This window comes from Sparus aurata, chromosome 3 (assembly GCF_900880675.1).
Source record: "Sparus aurata chromosome 3, fSpaAur1.1, whole genome shotgun sequence".
NCBI lineage: Eukaryota > Metazoa > Chordata > Actinopteri > Spariformes > Sparidae > Sparus > Sparus aurata.
This window is the reverse complement of record NC_044189.1, coordinates 4,947,641-4,972,418: the sequence shown is the minus strand read 5'-3', so window position 1 is coordinate 4,972,418 and position 24,778 is coordinate 4,947,641. Positions and strand designations below refer to the sequence as shown.

At 40.4% G+C, this 24,778-nt stretch overlaps 2 protein-coding genes across 3 annotated transcripts in view; both read left to right on the top strand.

Moving 5' to 3' along the window:
* LOC115579318 (major histocompatibility complex class I-related gene protein-like) overlaps positions 1-24,778 on the top strand; it is a 39,220-nt gene extending 14,442 nt beyond the window's left edge. The window contains exon 8 of the mRNA XM_030412822.1: positions 23,917-24,778. Coding sequence (XP_030268682.1) covers positions 23,917-23,969 — 53 coding nt within the window. The 3' untranslated portion in view covers positions 23,970-24,778. The remainder of the gene's footprint in view (positions 1-23,916) is intronic.
* LOC115578261 (major histocompatibility complex class I-related gene protein-like) lies at positions 13,880-23,092 on the top strand. 2 transcript variants are annotated; one of them, XM_030411133.1, is made up of 5 exons: positions 13,880-14,392; positions 15,966-16,232; positions 16,629-16,907; positions 20,121-20,900; positions 21,020-21,259. In XM_030411133.1, exons 1-4 carry the CDS (start codon positions 14,278-14,280, stop codon positions 20,198-20,200), a joined length of 741 nt encoding a protein of 246 aa, XP_030266993.1. In that variant the 5' UTR covers positions 13,880-14,277; the 3' UTR covers positions 20,201-20,900; positions 21,020-21,259. The 2 variants fall into 2 exon arrangements, 1 of the variants encoding a protein (XP_030266993.1); XR_003983415.1 differs by lacking the exons at positions 13,880-14,392; positions 15,966-16,232; positions 16,629-16,907 and adding exons at positions 21,345-21,497; positions 21,646-23,092 and having other exon boundaries at positions 19,730-20,900; positions 21,020-21,242.

Genomic DNA, 24,778 nt, shown 5'->3' with positions numbered 1-24,778 from the left:
TGTGTTCTTTCTGTTACGAATAGTTATTTTTTTAGGAGTTGTTAATGAACAATTTAAGCTAAAAAGAAAGAAATGAAAATCTAACTGTTTCACTCGACTTGTATGAAATGATCAGACCGGCTGCATCGGGCTTCAACTACTTTTTTGAGAAGGACTTTGAAATGAAGTATTTTTGTGATTAATGACAGAAAAAACTAATGAATTGGCCAAGTAGCCTCCAAACAAAATTATCAATTGACTGGAATGAAGTTGTAAAAGGGCCTCATCTGGCCAACGGGCCACCAGTTGAATAGGTCTGGACTAATGTCTGTCTACCCTCTGCTAAAGATATAAGCAAGCGAGCAAGAATGGCAAACAAGAAGCAGCCAGAATTTCCCCAATGCTAACATTCTAGTATGACAGTGGTGACTACTGACAGTGTTGGGAAAGTTCACTTTCTACATGAACTATTTCAAAGTTCAGTTCACAAATTTTATTTCATAGTTCATAGATCATTATTCAAAATTTTGAACTAAGTTCACAGTTCCAAAAATGAACTAGTTCATAGTTCTTTTTTTGTTTCAATATGTTGATGCGAGCTATTATTTTTCAAAATTATTGCCACAGCCCATATAGAACCACAGATGGCTATTATTCTATTAGTTTTAACACTGAAACTGCAGCTCTCCCACAATATTCTGCAAAACCAGGTTGTCCAGCTGCGGCTGGGAGATGAAGACAACGGAGCTGCTACTGTACGCTGTAATGCAATTTGGGTGGTAGAGGATCTGTTTTGGCTCGCTGTTGCCGTGTCTTTTGATTTTGTTATTCACTTGCACATACCTTGAAAGCAGGGGCGAAAATCCCATTTCATAGTTGGGGGGGACAATAAACAGTACAATTTTAGAGAATAATTCAATTTGATGCTTTAGTCTGTCTATCTCTCCAACAGGCAGGCAGAAGACCTTTCTTAGCACTGGCTGAGACCACCTGTCTAGATTTAAAACAAAATGATTGAAATCAAATTAACATGTACACATGAAATGAATAAACTAATTATCAGGCAAACATCTAAGTTTGTTTATCAGATTTCTCATAATCAGATAACTGCCTTTTTTCAGATGAAAGATATCAGATTATGATATTTTCTCTCTCTCTCTCTCTCTCTCGCAGTGTTGCACTCTTGCACTGTCAACATGTTCAAATCAAATGTTTTAAAAACTGTTATCAAAACTAATGATAATTACAGTAATTGCATTATACTATATTAGTCCGTACCCTACCTGTATACAAGTTCTTGTTTATTCACCCAGCAATACAAAACAATGGTATTAGGTGGAAGGTGGCAATAATACACTTTATGTGAACACATCTGACATAATACCTTTGTTCACTGTTCTAACTTCCAACACAGTCCATTAAATATCTTTACAAGAGGTAAAAGCTCCAAACAATCCCAAAACTAAAGGAAATACCTTCAAGAATAATCCAACATAAAACAATTTCTCAAAAATATACATTTATTGTGTTGTCAACAAACATCTGACAACCATGCCACAAAACTGTATGTATCCTAACTTTCTAACCCTAACCCTTACAGATAGAGAGTTAAGACAATTAACTCTGGATAACTGGATAAAACCTTCCTGTAAATAAATCTAAAATGTCAGTAATATCTGATTCTGACATTTATATCCAGACAGTATTTTAGAATGACAATTATTACTACTCTTGCTCTTGTCCTGTCCTGTCCTCTCCCTCTCCTCTCTGTCTGTGACTATCACCAGGCGCGTCGTTAGACCTGGGCATTCGGGGCTATAGCCCCGGATGTTTTGGGAATAGCCCCGGATCTCTGTGCTTTGAAAAAAAAAAAAAATCTGATATAATTGTCTAATGGTGAAAGGTTTTTACGTGGCTGCATATCGAACGGCCAGCAGCCTCAAATGCGACATTGTCACCAGAGTCTGAATAATTTGTTGCAAATTCAACATCAGTGTTATTCTTTCCCCCTCTATGCGTCACTGATATTACCAGAGCCGTCTATTAGCCTACAGTTTACCACTGCAGCGTTTATAACAGGGATGGAAATTAAACCCGCCACCAGCCAAATGCGGGTGAGTTTGTGTGCTGGCGGGTGAACTGAATCAGTTTACCACTGTGGCGGGTTCATTCCAGTCAGATCTGATCCAATTAATCTTAATGATCGATATCTTGGTTAGGGTATAACGATGCGCTTTCCACAACCCTAGAGTTAGATCCGGACAAATAATGTTTCTGATTGGACCAAAGTGCCAGTTGGACTTCAGAGGAGCCGGAATTCAACATACGGCCGTAAGCGGTCATTTGGACTGCTGGATTTAAATCCTATTCTCTCATGTAAATACACAACTGAGTGATGAATGCATTCATTGTGTCATGATATTAAAAAAAAAAAAAACATAACGAAATAACACCAAAGTGTACATTTTAATAAGTTTAATTATAGCCTACAATTATCAACATTCATGTCATCGCACATAGTAAACCGTAATTATTGCATATTTACACACGATTTTAATAGAGAAAACTCAGAAGAAAATTAACAATTAAAAGTAACTTATTTGATTATGAAACATTTTAACACTTAATAATATATAATAAAATAATGATAATCGAAAAAGCTGAAAACGAGCTGATGTAAAACAAAAAAAGAGCCGTTGCGATCACTGGTCACAGATTACCTCCGATCTCCTCACAGATACCACACACGTGTCCCACGTTTGGTTCCGTTTGCAGCTCTTTTGGACCAGCACTGCCTCCGTCTCCGTGTCTGCTGTTGCTGCGTATGCTTCGCTGCTGCCCACCTTGTGCCGCCTGCCGCGGCCTCTTTCCCCTCCATGTATTCTGCCCTCAGCTCCTCTGCCAGCTGCTGCAGGACTTTCCTCCTTTCCTTGAATAAGATGCGGGCATTGATCTCAGTCAGGTCGAGGATGTTATAGAAGACCGCCACTGGCCATCTTCGCTGACACAGACACCGAGGCAGTGCCGGTCCAAAAGAACTGCAAACGGAGCCAAACGACGGACACTTGAAATGCCACAAGCCCGTGTGGAACTGTGAGGAGAGCGGAGGTAATCTGCAGACTGTGACCAGTGATCACAACGACTCTTTGTTTGTCTTTGTTTTAGATCAGCTCGTTTTCAGCTTTTTCGATTATTATTATTATTATATTATATATTATTAAGTGTTAAAATAAAATGTTTCATAATCAAAGAAGTTACTTTTAATAGTTAGGCTAATTTTCTTGTTCTGAGCTTTCTCTATTAAAATCGTGTGTAAATATAGGCCTACAATAATTACGGTTTACTATGTGCGATGAATATTGATAAATATAGGCCTACATTTAAAAAAACGAAAGAACTAAGTTTAATTATAATTAAACTTATTAAAATGTACACTTTGGTGTTAATTCGTTATTTAGTTTTAAAAAAAAATATCATGACACAATGAATGCATTCATCACTCAGTTGGGTATTTACCTGACAGATTATAGAGTTTAAATCTAGCGGTCCAAATGACCGCTTACGGCAGTTCTAGTAGTGTTGTATTCCGGCTCGTCTGAAGTCCAACTGACACTTTGGTCACGGGGGATCCGTTGTGTGACAGCGGAGAGTCAGCAGCTGGATTTTGCACCCACGGTCAGTAGTATTAGTAGGTGTATTGGTAAACAAACAAACAACAACCACCCCGACTATTATTCATTGTATTAATAAATTTGTGGGAAGTTATTACAATAAAGATTTTCACGTCCCCACGAAGAAATTCCTGCAAATGTAACAGTTATTACATGTGTGGGAAATCGTTTGTTACGTTTGTAGTAGGCAGCGGCTCTTGTGGAAAATGTATTAGGCTACATTTGTGGTTTAAATGCTGCAGATTTGAAGTACGTTTTTGGGTTTATTGACGATGTTAAATGACGATGTTTGTCTCTTAATACCCTACAAAGCCTCCTGTAGGCCTGATGCAGATAGACAATGAAGCCAAGAAATTATAATAGGGAATGTTCTACCTGCTCTAATAGCTTATGCACACAGCGCAGGTCTTGGCTATAATATCTTAAATGTAAACATTACTCAGTAGGCCTAGTGAGGGAAAATTAGCTTTATTAGTGATTAAAATATGACGATGAGGACCCCTTCCTTTCCCTCTTAAACTATGTTGAAATTGCATCTTTAAACAGCTAGATTTTCCAAATTTTCGAAATTTAAAAAAGACTCTATCTGCGGGCAGTGATGCTGGTATCTGACCTTTTTTCAGAAACGAGTAATCTAACAAGTTAATATTTCCAAACCAGTAACCAGATTAAAGTTACATATCATTGTTTTTTCCTTAGTAAAAATGTATATTTTTGCTTTCTTCTTGTCTCGGGGAGTGATGTCACGTTTGCAACAAGTCACATTTCAGCACGAGCTCAACTCACGTGTAACACCACGCAGCAACACAAACACGACAACAATGGAGGGAGGAGAGAGATGCGCGTTTTCTAGCTGGAAATATAGTCATTATTTTGAGTTCCTCTCAGCTAAAGATGAGAATATTAATGTGTGTTGTTCACTCTGTGCTGGCGACAAAGTACTATCAAGCTTCAAGTGAGTTTTAAGGAGTAATCAGTAATCAGTAATCAGATTACTTTTTCAGGGTAACTGAGGCATCACTGCGCAGGGCTAAAGCCCCGGATGTTTTGCACTCCTAGCGACGCCCCTGACTATCACTATCTGTAGCTTTTAACTTAGCTTAACTGCACTCGTAATTGAGGAGGCTTTTGAACAATGCAGGATAAATGTTGCAGACAGCCTGGACCTGGCGCTTTTTGTTAATGGGATGTGTGTTGTTGTAATTTATGTAACTATGTCTGTGTGGTATAGACCTCTTACCCCGCGAAGCACGGTGTGAGTAGCAGGCTCCGTCCACACGCTGCTGCAGCTGCTAGCTCCGCCCTGGAAAGAGTGTGTGGTGGACTCAACCATTTGGGAATGGGGGGGGGGAACTAAATCTTTACAGATGCAAATAGCACATTATTGCACGATTATAATGAGCACCGCTTACATTGTGCTTTCAATAAATGCTACTGCATTGTTCAAAAATTATTAATTGTGTCTCAAATTATTCTAGGGGGGGACAGCTTTACTGGAGGGGGGGACATGTCCCCCCTGGGATTTCCGCCTATGCTTGAAAGGCTCGCCGGGTGCTTTAGTTCAATGTGCCGTTTCATGTTTGCGGTACAGGATAGAGTTCAAATTAAAAATAAAATACATAAATAAGTAAATAAATCATTTTTTTAAAAAGAATTAGAAGAAAGGGAAAAATAAAATAATAAATAAATAGATAGTTCAGACAGTGGCTATAGGGAAAAACTTTTCATAATGACTCAGTAAGGTATTACTTTTTTTATTTAACAAAATCAGAGATTTAAGCAAAGAGCTCAGTTCCAGCAGAAAAGGAGCAAATTTAGGTAGTGATTTTGCAAATTTTTGTTTGTGAATAAAACATTTTGCATAGGATAACAAAGTTCATCATGTGTTCAAGAGCATTATATTCTGGTTATAGTAAATAACATGTTTAACGGTAAGAGAATGGACAGAGTTAGCAGCATCAAAGAAATTAGATTCAACATCACTCACACTTTTTGCCTCCATGCTTAGCACATTGCTGACGCATGCGGCGGTGCGACTCTGTGGTGGCTGGTGTTGCCAGTGTTGTGTCCGTTCGGGACGAATTCATCTGTGTTCGTTTGGTAATGCCTCATTGCATGTTTGGTATGTAGCTGTTTCTGTCTGAAATAGTTAAGTTTCGAATGTACGCGTTCACAATAAGGTTCATCAGGCAGAAATACGTGCGTTCAGTTCACGTTTGCCCAAAATATGAACGAGTTCATGAACGATCGTTCATTGAACGCATTCAGGCACAACACTGACTACTGACATCAGCCATGTTTGTTGTTTACGTTCGTCTAACTGTAGAGCAAGTCTGTCTGTATGTAGGTTATATGTCATTCACATCATCTACTTCACACTCAGCAGGTTTGTTGCTGAGTACTCAAGGAAGTGCAGTGTCAAATTTGTAGCAATTTTGACAAACGACATGACTCAAACTGGCTCATCTTTCTCAGGTGATGTCATGGGGAAGCAGATGTAAAAAGATGAGAGATTAGATGATGTTGATGTCACATTGCAGAGAGACAAAAAACCGAAAGCAGAAAGTTTGAGAGTCTGAATGAGTGGGGAAGTGCAGTGAGTGCAGGTTTTCTCAGTCGCACCATCAGACTCTCAGGATGCTTCTCTCATTGGTTGTGAACCAGCTCAGAAAGTACAGATTGTAACTTGTAACCATCAAAGCAATACATCACTGAAAACACTGGTGACACATTCATTGAGGCTTTCTCTTTCACATCACCCCTCTCTAGGTTCTCTGTCAATGACCTTGTACATCATTTCAATTCCAAAATTACAAATGTCATGAATGCCATTGCACTCACTAAAGTGAAGGTGGTCTCTGGTAAGAAAAAATCTCCTTGGAGAAACGCCACGCTTGTCAAGATGGAAAAAAGGGAATGTCGAAAAGCAGGTGGCGAAAAAGAAATCTCCAAGTTCATTTTGACATTTTTAAAGGGAGACTTTACATTTTTAATTTAGAATTAAAAAAAGTCAAGACAGTCCTTCTTTTCAGACATTATCACCAAGAACAAAAATAATGCTCGTGCCTTGTTTGTTACTGTCGACAGGCTAACAAACCCTCCTGTGCCAGTAGCCTCTGAACATCTGTCTACCAGGGCCTGTAATGAATTTGCATCATTCTTCACTGCCAAAATTCAGAACATTAGACAAGCGGTCAGTGCCACCGTATCAGGTACAGGAGGTGTGTTGTCGTTTTGTCCACCTAAACCCAACTCTAACACCATGACACAATTTGATCCAATCAATGACAAAAACCTTCAAGACATTATACAGCATTTGAAGTCTTCCTCCTGCAGCATGGATATTTTACCAGCAGGGTTCTTCAAAAAAGTTTCAGACTGCATGATTCCAGACCTGCTACAGATTGTTAACACGTCTCTTCTCTCAGGTGTCTTCCCCCAAGCCATTAAGACTGCAGTCATTAAACCACTCCTGAAGAAGAGAACTCTAGACACATCAGTAATGAATAACTATAGGCTCATTTCAAACCTCCCAATTTTAAGTAAAATAATCGAAAAAGCTGTTTTTCAACAGCTGAACAATTACTTAATAATGAATGGCTGTTTTGATGTTTTCCAATCTGGATTTCGACCACATCACAGCACTGAGACGGCCCTCGTTAAGGTCTTCAACGACATTCATTCAAACACAGACAATCTCAGTCTTAGTATTACTGGATCTCAGTGCTGCGTTTGACACAGTCGACCATAATATACTACTGGACCGACTGAAAAACTGGGTCGGACTCTCTGGTACAACACTAAAGTGGTTTAAATCTTATCTAAATGAGAGAGATTACTTTGTGTCTATTGGTGATTACACATCTGAACGGATGAAAATGACAAGCGGAGTACCCCAGGGCTCCATTCTGGGGCCTCTACTATTCAACATTTACATGCTCTCTCTAGCTCAGATAATGGAAAACAATGAAATGTGCTACCATAGTTATGCAGATGACACACACATTTATATAACCGTAACACCAGGGGACTATAATCCCATACATACCCTGAGTAGACGCATTGAACAAATCAATGGTTGGATGTGTCAGAGTTTTCTTCAGTTAAACAAAGACAAGACTGAAATAATTGTTTTTGGATCCAAGGAAGAACGACTTAAAGTCTCTGCTCAGCTTCAGTCTGTAATGTTGAAAACCACAGACCATACCAGAAACCTTGGTGTAATCATGGAGTCAGACCTAAATTTCAGCAGCCATATTAAGACAGTTACAAAGTCAACCTACTATCACCTTAAGAATATATCCAGGATAAGAGGGCTTATGTCTCGGCAGGATTTGGAGAAACTTGTTCACGCATTTATCTTCAGCAGACTCGACTACTGTAATGGTGTCCTTACAGGACTCCCTAAAAACTCCATCAGACAGTTGCAGCTGATTCAGAACGCTGCTGCTCGAGTCCTAACAAGAACCAAAAGAGTAGATCACATCACTCCAGTTCTTAGATCTTTACACTGGCTTCCTGTCTATCAAAGAATAGATTTCCAAATCCTGTTGTTGGTTTATAAAGCATTGAATGGTTTCGGGCCAAAATACATTTCTGATCTGCTGCCGCGTTATGAACCATCCAGACCTCTGAGATCGTCAGGTACCGGTCTGCTTTCAGTCCCCAGAGTCAAAAGTAAACACGGAGAAGCAGCTTTCAGTTACTATGCGCCACATATTTGGAACAAACTCCCTGAAAATTGCAGGTCTGCTCCAACTCTCACCTCTTTTAAATCAAGACTTAAAACATTTCTTTTTGCCACTGCTTTTAACTGAAGCAAAGTCTTACAACTGCATTATGACTCTGACTCTACAGTCTTGTTTCTTTTAAAGCTTTTCTATTTCAGCCTACGTGTTTTGATGTTTGTTTCTTAATGTTTTTACTGGGTTTAAAATGCTATTTTTTAATGTTTTTTAATTCAATTTTTAATGTCTTTTAAATAAAATGTTGATGTCTTTTAATGTAATTTGTGTGTGCCTGTAAAGCACTTTGAGTTACCTTGTGTCTGAATTGTGCTCTACAAATAAACTTGCCTTGCCTTGCCATCAAACATGTTTGATCTTATCGGAGCTCTGATGAGTCTGTGAGCAGTTCAGTGCAGCACATTATCAGATCATCTGTGCAGAACAGCTCGTTTATATAACTAGTTTTGATGATGTTCTGTGTTTTAATACAAATGAGCGAGACATGAGGTAGTTGTTGGAGAAGCAGCTGAGGCCAATATTGAAAACTTAAAGGTGCAGTGTGAAGAATTGGCCATCTCTTGAATTCATACTTAAAACAGTCATGGGACAGTATATTTAACCGCTAACTGCTATTAGCTAGCTAGTTAGGTAGCAATGCAGCTAGCGGTTAGGAATGTGAACTCAGACCACTGGGGGAGTGTTGGTGTGTGTCTGAGTTTTTCTGTTTAGTGAGTAAACTAAACAAAGAGATCATGATGTTAAATCGGCCATTTCTTTACATCCTGTTATTTTATTAAGGGTTAGGGTTAAAAAATGTTTTTTAAAAAATGTTTCCAACAAAAATTCTTACACATTGCACATTTAACTTGGACCCTGATGGTATGAGGAACCGTTCATGGATTATCATAAAAGGATCCTCAAACCACCAGGGCTGCTATTTATGGTGAGACTGGTCAAACCAGACAGAGAGTGATGGTGGTTGGACCGCTCAGCAGGCATTCATGTAAAGTTGCCAGTTAAACCAGTTCGCCCAGCAAAGTAGTTTCAACTGCGCAGTTACAGTGTAGATATCATCGGTCATACTGCAGAGTTTCTGCTGTTTGTTGTTTGTTTGGCTGAGTGAAGGATTTAAAGGCAGCTTAAAGATGTTGAGGTCAGGGTTAGAGAATAGTGTCTCCTGTCAGAGGGCTCAGTACATTTGTAGTGGACCAGTCTGATACCCACTGCAGTTCAATGATGGTCCAAACATCATTCAACATGAATACTGTGAAACCAACTGTTGGCACATTTTATTGTGTATTGATTGTTGATGAACTTCTGTTCATCTGATTAACCAGGTGAGGAAGGAGATTCAGGAGATGTGATTACTTACACTGAAGTATTTAATGAAGCTCGATGGAGGAGAACAGGTTCAACAGTACATGTGGTAACAATGTTGTTCTGTGCCAGTTCTGCAGAGACAAACTTCCTGTCTGTGATTATTTAACCTGCAACAGAATACTCTGTGGAAATGTGCTTACCTGAGTCATGTTGTTGTTATTGTTGGGAGAATATGGAGTTTGAGCCAGTGTGTCTCTCTTCTGAGATATAGTGAAGGTTGGATGTTGGAGGAACAGAATGTGGCCTGTTTGGGAGGCAGCACCTGATCTGACCAGCTGCTTAATACAACCGTTTGTTCCACTACCAACAAGATCTGGTGTAGGAAGAGGAAAAGGAAGCTCTGCACACACAGAAGCCTTTGACCCCGAGCATGACCTCAGGGTGACTGTTCCTCCTGGGTGAGCAGAGTGGAGGATGTTTATCTAAATATACTGAAATCCTTTACAGGGATGAACATGAATGAATGTCAAAGTCAAATGTATTGTTCTTTCTTTCTGTGCTGATGTTTGTTTATTCAATAAAATCCTCAAAGTTAAAAAGTTTGTCTCTTTTTCTTCATCAACATGCTCCTTTGTGTCTGTAGTTGCACCAATTATGTTATTTGAATATTCAGTATTCTCACAGAGGATTTAAATGAGGAGATTGATATCAATGTTCACTCTGAGCAGAGTTAGCTCCCAGACAAAGTTAGCTTAGCTTAGCATGAACACTGAAGGTGTTTGAACTGAACTTGTTCACCTTAAAAGAACAGCTCCAGAATCAGTTTGATGGTACAGTGTCTTGTAACAGATGAATAGTGTCTCTGTCACTCGTTTCTGCACGATGTAACTTCAGTGAGAGTGTCAGATCACAGTGTTGTATACACGTTTACTTTAACATGCAAGTTTTCAACACACAACATTGTTCTGATGTGCTGACTTTTGTTTGTAGTTAGCATCCACATTACATCTGACAGACTGTTACAGACCTGAGATCTGTGTTTATAATAGTGGTGTTGCACTCAGAAGCTTCAGCTCGTCAGAACAAATCTGTTGTTCTTTGCCTGAGAGGTGATCAGAGGATCTGTTTAGAAAGAAAGTGAAACAAATGATGACGTAGAAAACTGAGAGACTCAAAGTGAAATACATGATGAAACGTGTTTATTCACTGTAGTGAGTTGGGAGCAAAAAAAAAAAAAAAAACATTAAATGTACGAGCAACATTCAGCAACAATGAAATCAACCAAAGAGTAAAAAGAAAATACAGATAATTACATGTTTTTCCCCCATTAGAGCTCTGCCCACTTCAAACATGCAGCACGTGATTCTGGAGAAACATAGTTGATGGTTGAGTCTCATTCCCAGGTCATCAAATACCAGAGCTTTGGGTCGGGCAGCTGTGAAACTCTCAGCCTCTATTTCATACATGTCTTTGCTGCCATCTAACGGCTGTTTAGTGGTATTATATACAGTATTACAAACAGGGCTGTGACACTTGTATTGTGGAGCCTGATTCCCTTTCAAGTGGATAAAATAAATATCTCACACACACACTGGGTACTTTAAGGAATCCAGGTTTGACTGGTTCTGTCCAAACTGAAACCTTTGTAGAATATATGTGCTCTGTGGTATTTCTGTCTACTTTGGTTCAGTTGCCACACCTACCAGCACCATGTTTACTTCACAATATGCTTAATAAATAAATACTTTTACACTTTACATTTTTAGGATAACTTTTTTTCTTCTTCTGTAAACACTGAAAAGATTGAATGTCTGATGAAGATGAAGTCAAGAAAAGAGTTTTCTCTTAAATCAGTGAGATTAAATCAGTGTGCTCCAAACTGTGGAGCTATAAAGAAGAAGAGACACAATCACTGAATTATTAGTGGTAACTCAGTGAACTTAAGTTAAATGTCTCACTTAAACTTAGGGTGCAATTATTGTATTGTTGGTTGTCATTAATTTAGTTGAGTCTACACAGTAACAGGCAGATGAGCTTTTGACATTTAAGTTCCTTTTATATGTTTTTACACTGGTATATCCAGGGCTCTTATTTTGAAGGGTAACAGTCTGGAGGTGATGTGCTGAACTTGACATGTAAGCAGAATAAAAAGTTGACCCACACCTGTTCCCACAATGGAGCCTCCGTGTGGTTATTTCCTATTTTATATAGTTTTGTATAAAAACTAAGTGACATCTTTGAAAAGGAAGAAATAAAAAAAGATGTCCTCATGTGCGGATGATGGGCTTGTTTTCCTGTATAACATAATAAAGTCACCAATGTGAAGCTAAGAATAAAACTGATAATTTTCTGAATGTTGCTGCACAAAAACAAAATTGCAAACAATGCAGTGTTTACATTTTCCTGAGTCCACTCTAGGAAAGTCCCTTTCTGTGTTGGCCCATCTTAAACGCTGCGTAACAGCCACAACACTTGGCTCTATCTTCGGACCAGCAACATTAAAACAGGACAACATATCTGAGAACAAGTCTGCAAAAGAAAGTGAAAGTTTATTTACAAAGAATACATTAAATCAACCAAAACTATGAGAGTCTGGAGGCCGAAGTGAACAGAAGGATGGAGGAGGTCTCCAGCCACACAGTTGGCTGTAGGACCCAGAACTTCCCTCCCTAAACTAAGAAAAGATGACATCAACTAAAGTGACAAACAAAGATGTGAAAACAGGACAATAGACCTCCATCCTCACCAGAAAACAAACACTAACTGAGGACAGACACAGAGACAATCTAAGAACAGGACTGTTTGGTCTGTGGAAGCAGAGAGCTTCTTCTCCTCCACCCTCCTTTTAATATGGGGCGGGGCTAATCACCTGATGAGCAGCACCTGACAGGGAGGAAGCAGAACAGAGGAGGAGGAAACAGACGGGGGAGCACGTGACAGGCTGCAAACAACACACAAGCACAGGAATACGTGACTTTTCAAAGTTACCAGTGAGGAACAAAGTATAAAACTGCTCAGTGTTTCTGGTGTTCGTTGTCACTCATCATCTTGATCACATCAGCATCACATCAGACAAATCCTTCACTTCACAGTTTTGTCCTAATAATCAATTAAACAAGTGTAACATATGAAAATAAATGATTAATATAGAATCATTTGTGCTGCATGCAAAAATTGTTTATACCCTTTTACACTGTTGATTTTCAATTAGTAAATGACTGTAAATTATTGTTGTATAGACAATTCTATATTTTTCTTAATGTGATGATTATCATATAGAACTTACTTGTTTGTGATTTCAACACCAGCTGCTGTCACAGATTAAAGAAATATACAAGCAAAATAAAGCTTGATCATTTTTATATGAAGAAGTTACCAAAACATCAGCAGCAAAGACTTTGGATTATTCTGAGTAGTTTGTTTTGTACTTTGTTATTTATTTATGACTTGAACACCAGAAAATGAAATGTACTTTAAATTAAAGCAGCTGTAGAGGAGTGAATACTTTTGTTGTCTTGTCGTTGTATCTGTTGTTCCTCATGACGTCTCTGTGAGCAGGGCGGTGTGTTTGTCAGTCATGTTTCTGAATTCAGTCTGTTGACAGCAGCTGAAAGGTCAGAAACATTCTGTTAGTTCTCTTCTCCTGCACAGAAACATCAAGCACGCACATTTAATAAGGTAACAAGAGTCGGTTACATCACTGAGAAGTTGGAGGTGTTCAGCCTGTCGCCTGCAGCTCTTCATCTAAATACTCATTAAACACAACTGATAAATTCAAATAGAATCAGTTTGTGTGCTGTTGGGATCTAGTTAGTAAAAAGGAGAAAAAACATGAACTTCCAGCTGCTCTGTATTTATTCATAAACTAGCTAAAATTAACTTGAATTACTTTAAGTAAATTAACTCAGCTGTTTGTTACATCATGCTACTTTTCAGCTGTTTCTGAAGTCATGTTAAGTTACTGTTGTCTGTCAGATCACCAGCAGAGGGAGGACTTAGACCATATTATCATATAAAAGGGAGTCGTTCTTTCATCCCACAATAAAGTGATATTTCATACACTAATGTTGCAAGATAATGATATGATTACAGTCATAATGCTGCTGATTCCTCCTGGCAGGTCCAGATTCCTGGATGGCCCTCTGGTTCTCGCCCATGACTGGGTCTACAGGATGTACTGAATCAGAGCTCTTCACAGGGGAGAGAAACAATGTGGGAATCATCCACCAACCTGCAGTCAGACAGACATCAAGTGTCGCTCACTTGAACTCAGAGACAAGATAAAACAGATTCTCCAGTCAGACCCAGTTTCTGACTCTGAATCTGTTCAGTCCTGATTTGTTTTTTGCTTTTTTTTATCACCACAGCTATATGAAAAACAAAGTGAGGGAGTTTACTGGACAAGCTGATCCTTGGCACTGTGGTCTGGTGTTTTTGAAGATAAGGGATTTTCTCGGTCAATATTTATTCACTGTTAACATGTTGCTGTATGTGAGGGATGTTGATGAGGACTGGGTCACTTGGAGGCGGTCTGGATTATTTTTCTTCTCAGGACAGAAACACTTTTACTTCCCTCTGCAATGACAAATAACAGTAAACAGTTGATCCAGCTCGGTCCTTCACTCACTCGTCTTCATCAAATCAAGATGAGAACGTTATTGTTGTTGCTCCTCTTCTGTCACGTTTCATCACCAGGTAAGATCACATTTTAAACCTTTAAACTCTTCAATCTTCACAGTCCACTCGACTCTTTCCTACGAGTTTAGTTTCTCTTCCAGTGGAGCAGCAGAAACTGGACTCTGGGTGGGTCAGTGCAGAATGATGTGGAACATCTTTTCCCAGAACAAAAAAAGACTTGTAAAAACTTAAAAAAGAGGTGAAAAAGAACATTTAACTTGTCTGCATCACAAAGACATTAAGAACAAAACATTGCTTGTACAACATGATATAACTAGAAGTGCTCAGTCTATAAAGGCTGACACAACTAAAACCTGTCTGTTACTTTCTGATTCAGACTGAAACATATTTTCACTGACAGAAAGAGCAGCACATCGTCTCTACAGCACACAACACTGTTCATTAACCACTTTACTGCACAAAGTGATGAAGACAAAACCAAACAGCAGAGAAGGTGTTAGCATGCTGCATGACAGCAAACATCAGACAGAAGACACACATGGAACACGTCCCTTTGTATTCATTACAGTTACTGTAGCTTCAGTATTGATCAGCTCAGCTGTTTCTGATGAACTCATGAATGATGCTATCAATGTTATATTGAACTATTTCCTGATTGTATTAATGTCTGTTGATGATATATTGACGTTGTATTGATAATATTCCCTCAGAATTGTCTAATATGATTGTCAGCTGTCTTATAAATGTAGTCACACAAACAGCCTCTTCATACATCTGAGAAAAATATGTTTAGTAAAACATTGTTTATTTTCAACATTTTAACTGTTAATTCATTAGTGCTGAAGGATGCAGTTTTTCAGAGTGATGAATCATTATTTAATAACATATGATAGTTGTGTGTTTTCTTCACATTTAGGGCAATGCATTTATATTGATTCATATTTAAATCAGTCAGTGTTTATGCATCACACAGCCTTCTATTGAGGCCAGTCCACATGAGGACACGCCCACCTCAGAGACTGACATTTAACCAGGAAATCAGTCCCTTGTATGTTGTGTGATACATTAATTTGCTAGTAAATCCAGCCAGAGATTAAATATAATCTGAATAGAATGACATGTCCCGTCATAGAAGTGCTCTCTCATTCCTCATTCCTAAAACTACAAACAATCATCCAATACTTCCATGAGGGATGGAAATTCCAGCCCACTGGGTACTTTCCAACACAGTTCCTCAATGAATAGTGCTTTTAATTTATCCTAACTCATCCTCAACTGAGATGAGATAGCGATCACACGGGTCCACAGAGTACATCGACTGAAAAAAAGATGTGTTTCTGAGATGAATTTTCGTATTTTCTGTGATAAAATTTTGTTTGACTAAAGTTGGCTGCGTGGACAAGTGGACCTGGACCATTACTGGCTAAGCGCCTGTTTCAACTTGATTCATCATATCTCTGAGTGGTGATGATGAGTGTGTATTTATACTGAATGGAGGCTGTTTGTTCTGCACATTACATTTATAACTTTTGTATTTTGCACCACACACACTTCATATCATATATATATTTTCTCTTTGCATCATATTTCAGATTAGTGTTATTCATTAACTCCTTTGTTTGAACTGCAGTGTTACACTCCCGGAAGTATTTCATAACTGCATCAACTGGAATCTCAAACCTCCCAGGATTTATTGCGACACTGGAGATTGATGAACTTCTGGTGGTGTACTGTGACAACAACAAAAACCTGGATGTGAAACTGAACATTGCTAAATTATTCTTCAAACTGAATCCTGAGGAGTTGAACTCGTACAAACAAAATTGTTTCCAGGATTTGCCAAACACCTTCTTAACCTTCCTTTACATTTTGATGAGTCTCTTCATTGAAAGTGAAGGTACAGTATGTAACATGTTATAGCCTGTTTAACTTTTTACTGTTCTGCATCTTAGTTGTAAAGTGACCCAGGGCCTCAAGATACCAATCAGTTCAAACTCTAACATCATTTTACACATAACCTGAAATAGAGATTCATGTAAAGTAAACCATCATATCAGTTTGTCTTCAGTGGTCCAGCCACTACCTGTCATTCATCATGTCAACATTAATCAGCTGCTAGTTAGACTTGTTGCTGAAGCTGTTCAACACAATCTAATGATAATAATCTGATTCATGAACACACAACTTAAAAAATAGCAGTCATCACACAATGTACAATGTTTTTAAGATCATCTTTCCACTGAATGTTTCATCTGTGAATCAGTGTTAGTTACAGTCTCTGTCTCTGTCTCAGATGTCCATGTTTTACAACATGTGCATGGCCTTGAGTGGGATGATGAGACTGAAGAGGTCAAAGTTTTCGCTCAGTTTGGTTATGATGGAGAAGACCTCTTGGAATGGGATCCAAATTCATTTACATGGATTGCTCAAAGACCTGAGGCTGACATCGTCAAAGAGATAATGGACGCTGATAAAGCTTTAAGAAATTTCTTCGAGGTTTACGTTGCTCAGAATTATCTGGAGTGGCTGAAGAACTATGTGAAGTATGGGAGGAGCTTTCTGCTGAGAACAGGTAGGATCACCTTACCTGATGTAGTTTATTAGACAGTGATCTTCATATAGCCTGCTCAGACTGACTGTCATTGTATTATTAAGTTCTAACTAACTGTTAGAAGCCTCTTCGATGAAACTTCTTTAAGAAGCTGAAGATTCAAGATGTTTATTGTCATATACACAGTGGAAACAGTTTGCACCGGTGTTACGACCCAGGCTCTTGGGATGCAACACAGGATTCAAACAACAATCAAATGTAGCAAAAGTAACATTTATTGCACGAAAAAGACAAACCATAGCTAACAAAGAAAATCAAAGATGGAGGCTGGTGGCGTTGCAGCAGGCCCAAGCTGCAGTGTGAGAGAGAGAGTGGGTGGAGCTACCCGGAGCTCTTAAACGCCTCCCAGCAGGTGCCAAAGATCAGGAGGGAATGATGGGGAGGAGTTTCTGGTCACCTGAAAAATACAGAATAGCCTTGGACATAACACCGGGCAATGAAATTGTTAATTTGCTGAAACAAGTCCTGTTGCCTATGATAGATCACTAATAATAACCATGACTGAGAACCCTCATCAACATTGAACAGTCAATTTAAGGAAAGTGATTGTCATGATTCCATCATAGCAGCCCTGCCTTTTCCCTTGAGTGTGTTTTGTGTCCCTGTCTGTATTATTCCTCCTGTCACTCTCCCCCTGTAGGAGACCTACATTACTAGGGCCCTATAAAATCCGTTTTATTTTTTTCCAATTTCCATTTTATTTTTCCCCAAATTCCATTTTTTCCGTTTAAATTTTTGGGAATTCCGTTTTTTCCATTAAAATTTTGGGAATCCAGGTTTTTTTTAACCTTTTACTCTTATTTTACTACTTAAACAGTGTTTCTTTAATGTAAATGACAAGATGTACACAAATTAAATAGAAATTACCCTAAATTTATTGAGGTGACAAACAAATTTCCTCAATACTGTACTGTACAGTACACTGAAGTGCATCAAAAACATCTGATTTCATCATGTCTTCATACTGTAGTATATTTTGTGTTTTTATGGGTTTAATTTGGGTTTCATTGAATAAAAACTTGGTCAGCTCTCAGGCAGATCCAGTAAATGTTTGCATACCAAAATTGTTCTGAAAATTTAAGTTGTAAATAGTCAAAAAAATTAGCAAAGATGACCAACAAAATGAGGAATTATACTCGTGAAGTTATGTCAATAACATACTAACCAGCTAGCAGTGAAAACACCAACCCTCCCTCTGTCCTCTGAGCTCCAGGCAGAGTCAGCTAACAGGGCTGTGGCTAACGGGGCTAGCTAGCTAACAGCAGCTTCTGTTAGCAGCAGTTAGCAGTCACTCTGGTATTATATGCCAATAAAATGAATAGGACAGGTGGCTAACTCTCTCGCATTACAACTATAATTATGATTTCTCAGGTCTGCTTCTTTGCAAAACAACAGTTCACCTGACACATACAAGTCTTTCGGGAACTGCTCGGCTCTGTACCGAGGGGTTAATGTCAAGTCTCACAGTTTTTTCGCAGACGAAGACAGAGCCGTGGGCAGCCGCTTCGCCATGCTTACATTGTTTTGACCATAGACATAATATACGTAGACGCCTCATAGACTGACACTGCCTATTGGAGCTGACGTATCAGCGCGGCCGCCATCTTGGATCAGTCCCTAATGCCCCCCCAAAAATTCTAAAAACAAATTTTTTTAAATCTTACTTGTGAAAGGTAATCCCCCACGATCTGCTAACAATACTGCACCGGTTATTGCAACCGTAAACTGCTCAAAATACGGGATTAGTTGCTCGCTCTCCGTTGATTCCAATTGACTCTGGTGCTAGCATACAGTGAGGAGACCCAACCAAGATGGCGGCGGCACTGGATTACGTTCCAGCACGTCATGAGGTGTCTATGTATATTATGGTTGTGTCCGAAATATTCACTACTCACTATATAGTGCACTATATAGTGACTACACCATTTTGTAGTGCTGTCCGAATGTCTAGTGGGGAATATTATACCCTATATAGTGCACTCAAAGTATCCCACATTGCATCGTAAAAAGTAGTTTACAACCGATGGTCACTAACCAAGCAATATTTACCATCATGCATTGCGCTGCGGACAAACGCATGGAAATTTCAATTCACGTTTCTACTGCGTGACAGTAGTGACGTCATTATCGGCGCCGGAGTAGTGTCCGAAAGTCCGTTTTTCTTTCTGCCGTTGAGCTCACTATATAGTGCACTATGTTGGACTCACTATGTAGTGACTAGGGAGTAGGGAATGAGTGACTGATTTCGGACAAAGCCTATGTCTATGGTTTTGACGGGTGGGGACTTGTTGTGCCACCCAGATTTGCGTCCCTCCGTGCAGTTTTCTTCAGACATACGTTCCTCTTCCACACAAAAACAGCATTTCAGTGAAATTATGTCAAATTCCGCAATATTCCGCGTTTAACAATAAATTCCGTTTTAATTCGATTCGATTCCGTGATCGCGGAAATCATAGGGCTCTACATTACAGATTCTTTGAACTCAGGTATCATTCGCCTTTCTTCATCTCCTCTTGGTGCTGTTTTTTTCGCGGAGAAAAAGGATAAGACTCTGAGACCCTGTATCGACTTTCGTGGTTTGAACAATATTACCATTAAAAACAAATACCCTTTACCACTCAAACTCTGCCTTTGAACTTCTTCATGGCGCTACTATTTTTACTAAACTGGACCTGCGAAACGCCTATCACCTGGTGCGGATAAAGGATGGAGATGAGTGGAAGACGGCCTTCAACACTCCTTTGGGACATTTCGAGTATCTGGTAATGCCGTTTGGACTTACGACCGCACCGGCCATTTTCCAAGCCATGGTTGATGACGTGCTGAGAGACTTTCTAAATCATTCTGTGTTTGTCTTGTGCATGTGCGGCAGGTTCTTCAGAGGTTGTGGGAGAATAAACTGTTTGTAAAAGGTGAAAAGTGTGAGTTTCATGTCCCTTCTGTTTCCTTTCCGGGGTTACATTCTGGAGAAAGGGCAGGTGAGGACAGATCCTGCCAAGATCCAGGCAGTGACAAATTGGCCTCCACCCCAGTCACGCAAGCAATTCCAAAGGTTCCTGGGCTTTCGCGAATTTCTATCGGCGATTCTTCAGGAATTACAGTCAGGTGGTTGCTCCGCTAACTAAACTCACATCCCTATCTGTGCCTTTTGTTTCGTCTCCTGCGGCTGAGGAGGCTTTTCTAGAACTCAAGCAACACTTCTCCTCGGCTCCTGTCCTGGTCCAGCCGGATCCTGCCCGCCAGTTTGTGGTTGAGATCGACGCATCGGACATTGGCGTCGGCGCTGTACTGTCACAAAGAGCCGCAGGTGATAACAAACTCCACCCCAGTGCATTCTTTTCTAAGAAGCTGTCGCCTGCGGAACGAAATTACGATGTGGGAAACCGACAACTTCTGGGAGTCAAGTTGACACTTGAGGAGTGGAGACACTGGCTGGAGGGGACGGACTCACCCTTTACAGTATGGACTGATCATAAAGATTTGGTGTACATTCAGAGTGCTAAACGTTTGAACTCTCGCCAAGCCTGGTGGGCTTTGTTCTTTGGTCGATTTACTTTCAACCTCACTTATCGGCCTGTTTGATCGGCTCGCTGACTTGGGAAATTGAGTCCGTTGTTAGAACTGCTCTCCAGACGAACCCTGATCCTGGTGGTGGTCCCCAGGGTCGCTTGTTTGTGCCTGCCTCTGTCCGCCCTCAAATCCTCCAGTGGAGCCACACATCCCGGTTTGCCTGCCATCTTGGTTCTTTTCACACCTTGTCTCTGCTTCAACGCCACTTCTGGCGGCCAACCATGGCTGCCGATACTCGTGAGTATGTCAAGGCCTGTACCGTGTGCGCCCATGGGAAGGCGACTCATCGACCACCTGCAGGTCTCCTCCACCCGCTCCCAGTGCCCGGACGTCCTTGGTCACATATCGTGGTGGACTTTGTAACCGGACTGCCATTGTCTCAAGGTAATGATACTATTCTTACCATCATTGATCGCTTCTCCAAAGCAGTACATTTTGTGGCCTTGCCTAAACTTCCCTCAGCTACAGAAACTGCTGATCTGTTGGTGAACCATGTGTTCCAGATCCATGGGATTCCTTCAGACATCGTGTCAGATAGAGGCCCCCAGTTCACATCAAGAGTATGGAAGGAGTTTTGCCGGGCACTGGGAGCAACGGTGAACTTGTCTTCAGGATTACACCCACAGTCTAATGGCCAGACAGAGAGAGCCAACAAAGATCTGGAGACAGCGCTGTGCTGCATTTGTGCTCGGAAACCCTGCCTCCTGGAGTACTCATCTTGCCTGGGTGGAGTACTCACACAATTCACTGACATCTGCAGCTACTGGTATGTCACCTTTTGAAGCCTCTGTAGGTTACTTACCTCCTCTGTTCTCTTCCCAAGAGCAGGAGATCGCCGTACCATCGGTCCAGCTAAACCTCAGAAGGATCCGCAGAATCTGGAGAGAGACCAAGGCAGCTCTCCTGCGCACCCAGGATCGGAATCGGAGGTTGGCGGACCGGCGGCATACTACCGCTCCCGAATACAAACCAGGACAGAAGGTTTGGTTAAGTGCTAAGGACATTCCCCTCAGTGTGACTTCCAAAAGGCTGTCCCCCAGATTTATTGGTCCTTATGAAATTGTGTCTTGCTGTCCGCATCAAGCTCCCTGCATCACTGAAGATTCATCCTACCTTCCATGTTTCCCAGCTAAAACCTGTTTCCACCTGTACTCTGTGCCCACCTGCCATCGCCCCACCACCCCCCCTCAACGATGGACCCCCGGCCTTCACGGTCAGTCGCATCCTGGACGTGTGTCACAGGGGGTGTGGATACCAATATCTTGCTGACTGGGAGGGATACGGCCCCGAGGAGAGGAGTTGGATTTCCTGGTCCAAACCTGGTAGACCTTCTGGAGTCGGTCATTGGGGGGTACTGTCATGATTCCATCATGGTAGCCCTGCCTTTTCCCTTGTGTGTGTTTTGTGTCCCTGTTTGTATTTTTCCTGGCTCCTTTTGCCTTCATGCTTTGTGCTTTAGCTTGTGAAGCTAATCCTCCTGTGTTTTCCCACCTCGCTTTAGATTGCTGTGCTTGCTGTGCAGTCTCGAGCTTTGCTTTTCCCTGCCTGTCAGTGGACCTGCCTGCCTGTTACCAGCTCCCCTGTCTTCCCACTCTGTGTGAGTCCACCGAAGAGACGGACCACTCTGCCCCGTGCCACAGCACCGCCATCGTCCTACAACGGACCTCACGTCACGACACCTTCACCTACGCACTCACCAGTGACTTCACCTACCACGTCGGGATCCTGGGACTTCGCACCACCCCTCCACCTCGCACCTGTTTTTCACCTTTTTGAACATCAAATACTTTTGTTGTTGCACTGTTAACCTGAGTCGAGTCGTGCATTTGGGTCCAGATCCAACACAAAAACTTAACAGTGATTTTACAGTTTCAGTGTTTCACAATAGAAATAGTTCCACTGAACATTGACACTGTGATTGACGACCTGACTGTGAATCATAAGAACAGACAGACATTGTTCTTCTCTGACTGTAGTGAGTGTCTTTAGTGGTGGTGTAGTTCCCTCCTCTGTCTGTATACAGTTCATGTGGAGGCTGTGTAGCAGATGTGTTGTTATGTACCCTGTCATTATTACACTGTGGTCTGGATACATGGAGCACATTACTTGGCCACCATCAACACTGTCCTCCTGCTTTTTTGAAAAATCAATACTTAGTCGCCCGACACTATTACAAACTGTTACAAGCACATGACATGATTCACATCATGCTGCTGGTTTCACACTATTCCCCTGATCAACAGTTTGCAGCAGTGATGTGCCAACAAACATAGTATTGTAACAACATAGTGCAGACGAAGTCTGCTAGCAAGTAAAAAAGGATGTATGTGATGCATCATTTTTAATATTCTAAAAGGTTTGCAGAAGTTTCTTGAGAGACAAAATGCATCAAATACATTTGTTCAACATTTGCTTGAAAGCACTTTCACACATTCTGTTACTGATTCCAAATGTAATTTCTTCATCTTTCTTTTACCTTGTTTCTTTTCCTCTCTCTCCTCTTTAATATCTCCCTCTTTCCTCTCCAGAGCTTCCCTCAGTGTCTCTCCTCCAGAAGACTCCCTCCTCTCCAGTCAGCTGCCTCGCTACAGGTTTCTACCCTCACAGAGCCTCACTCGTCTGGAGGAAAGATGGAGAGGAGCTTCATGAGGAGGTGGACCACGGAGAGATCCTCCCCAACCACGATGGAACCTTCCAGATGAGTGTTGACCTGAACCTTTCATCAGTCACACCTGAAGACTGGACGAGGTACGACTGTGTGTTTCAGCTCTTTGGTGTGAAGGAGGACATCATCACCAAACTGGAGAAAGATCAGATCAGAACCAACTGGGGTAAGAGTGAGATCAGAGGGTGCTGAAGGGGAGTGCATGGGAACAACAACAAGAACAGTAATAATAAACTATTATTGTATTCAACAGTGAAGCCCAGTAACATGACCGTCCTCGTCACTGCTGCAGTGGTTGTTCTTGCTCTCATTCTCATCGGTGCTGCTGGATTCATCGTTTACAAAAGAAGAAAGGTGAGAGAGAAAAAGGAAAGATTTCACTACTTTGATTTCAGTCTTTGAGTTGATTTCTTTTATTCAGGTTGCAGAATTAAAACAAGCATCAGAGAAAGTAAATACAGTCAGCACTAAACAGACTGAGTATAAACAGATACTCAGTCTGAGTGAGTAGAAGAGAGGAATAAAGTGACTAAAGATAATCTGGCATTTACAACTGTGACTGAAATTATTTGTCTTGTTCTGATTTCAGCCATCAGCCCTCCATCTTGTAAGTAAAACTTACTTTGGTTCTATTTCAGCTGATCTGACTCACACTTCATGTTTTAGATTAAAACATGTTTCACATTATTGTGCATATGAAACTTTTCAACACTGTTTCCTGTATTTATTGTTTAGCAGTTCCTGACGATGGTATTGAGCTCCCTGAGCGACTGAATCCAGAGACCTGAATGACAAACACACTCAGTGACTCTCCTGGTGACACTTTATTTAGCTTTGCAGAACTAAAAGACAGAAATGTTTCTTGCATTATAAGTAACATTATATAAAAATGACTGTTCTATGTTCTATGACTCTGATTTGCTGTTGTATTAATTGTTGTTTTCTGTCGATTTCATGCTCAAAACAATCAGGCTACAGCGTGTGACCAGACTTTAGCTACAAACTATTCTAACTCTAACTTTACAACTCGTATATTGATCAGTTTATAGAAAATGAGTATAGTAATTTTGAAGACATTAAGCAGTGGTGACGTTTAAGTCATGTGAATGTGATGTCGTCTGTTTACAGCCTAACAATAACTTTTTACTGATAGAGATTTAATTTACACTTCAAAAACTGTGTTTTCATCTGTGAAGATTATCTTGATGAACAAAATATGTAAGAATCATAAACTTGTGTTTGTCACAGAAATTATTTTCCGCGATATTCTAAAATCTAATTCAAAAATCCCGTAGACTTCTTGTGTAGGAACCAGGGCGATGCTAACTTCAGGATTAGCCTCCAAAAATAGTTTATTGCTGCACCACTCTATAGATGGAGAATATAGAGTTTGGTCTGTCATGGAGCCAGTGTGTCTCTCGTATGAGTGGTGAGCAGAGTGGGAGATGTATATCGACACATTTACAACTATGAATTTATGAGACTAAACATGTAAATTCCTTTACACTGATGAACATGAATGAATGTTAAACTTAAATGTGTTGTTCTTTGTTTCTGTGCTGATGTTTGTTTAGTCAATAAAATCCTCACATTTTAA

Bases quoted from the DNA above. Each gene is read 5' to 3' on its own strand.
- LOC115578261 (XM_030411133.1), top strand. From the start codon at position 14,278: ATGACAAATAACAGTAAACAGTTGATCCAGCTCGGTCCTTCACTCACT. The intron at 16,233-16,628 runs GTACAGTATGTA...TCTCTGTCTCAG, and splicing joins TCTCTTCATTGAAAGTGAAG to ATGTCCATGTTTTACAACAT. The intron at 16,908-20,120 runs GTAGGATCACCT...GCGGCTGAGGAG, and splicing joins GAGCTTTCTGCTGAGAACAG to GCTTTTCTAGAACTCAAGCA.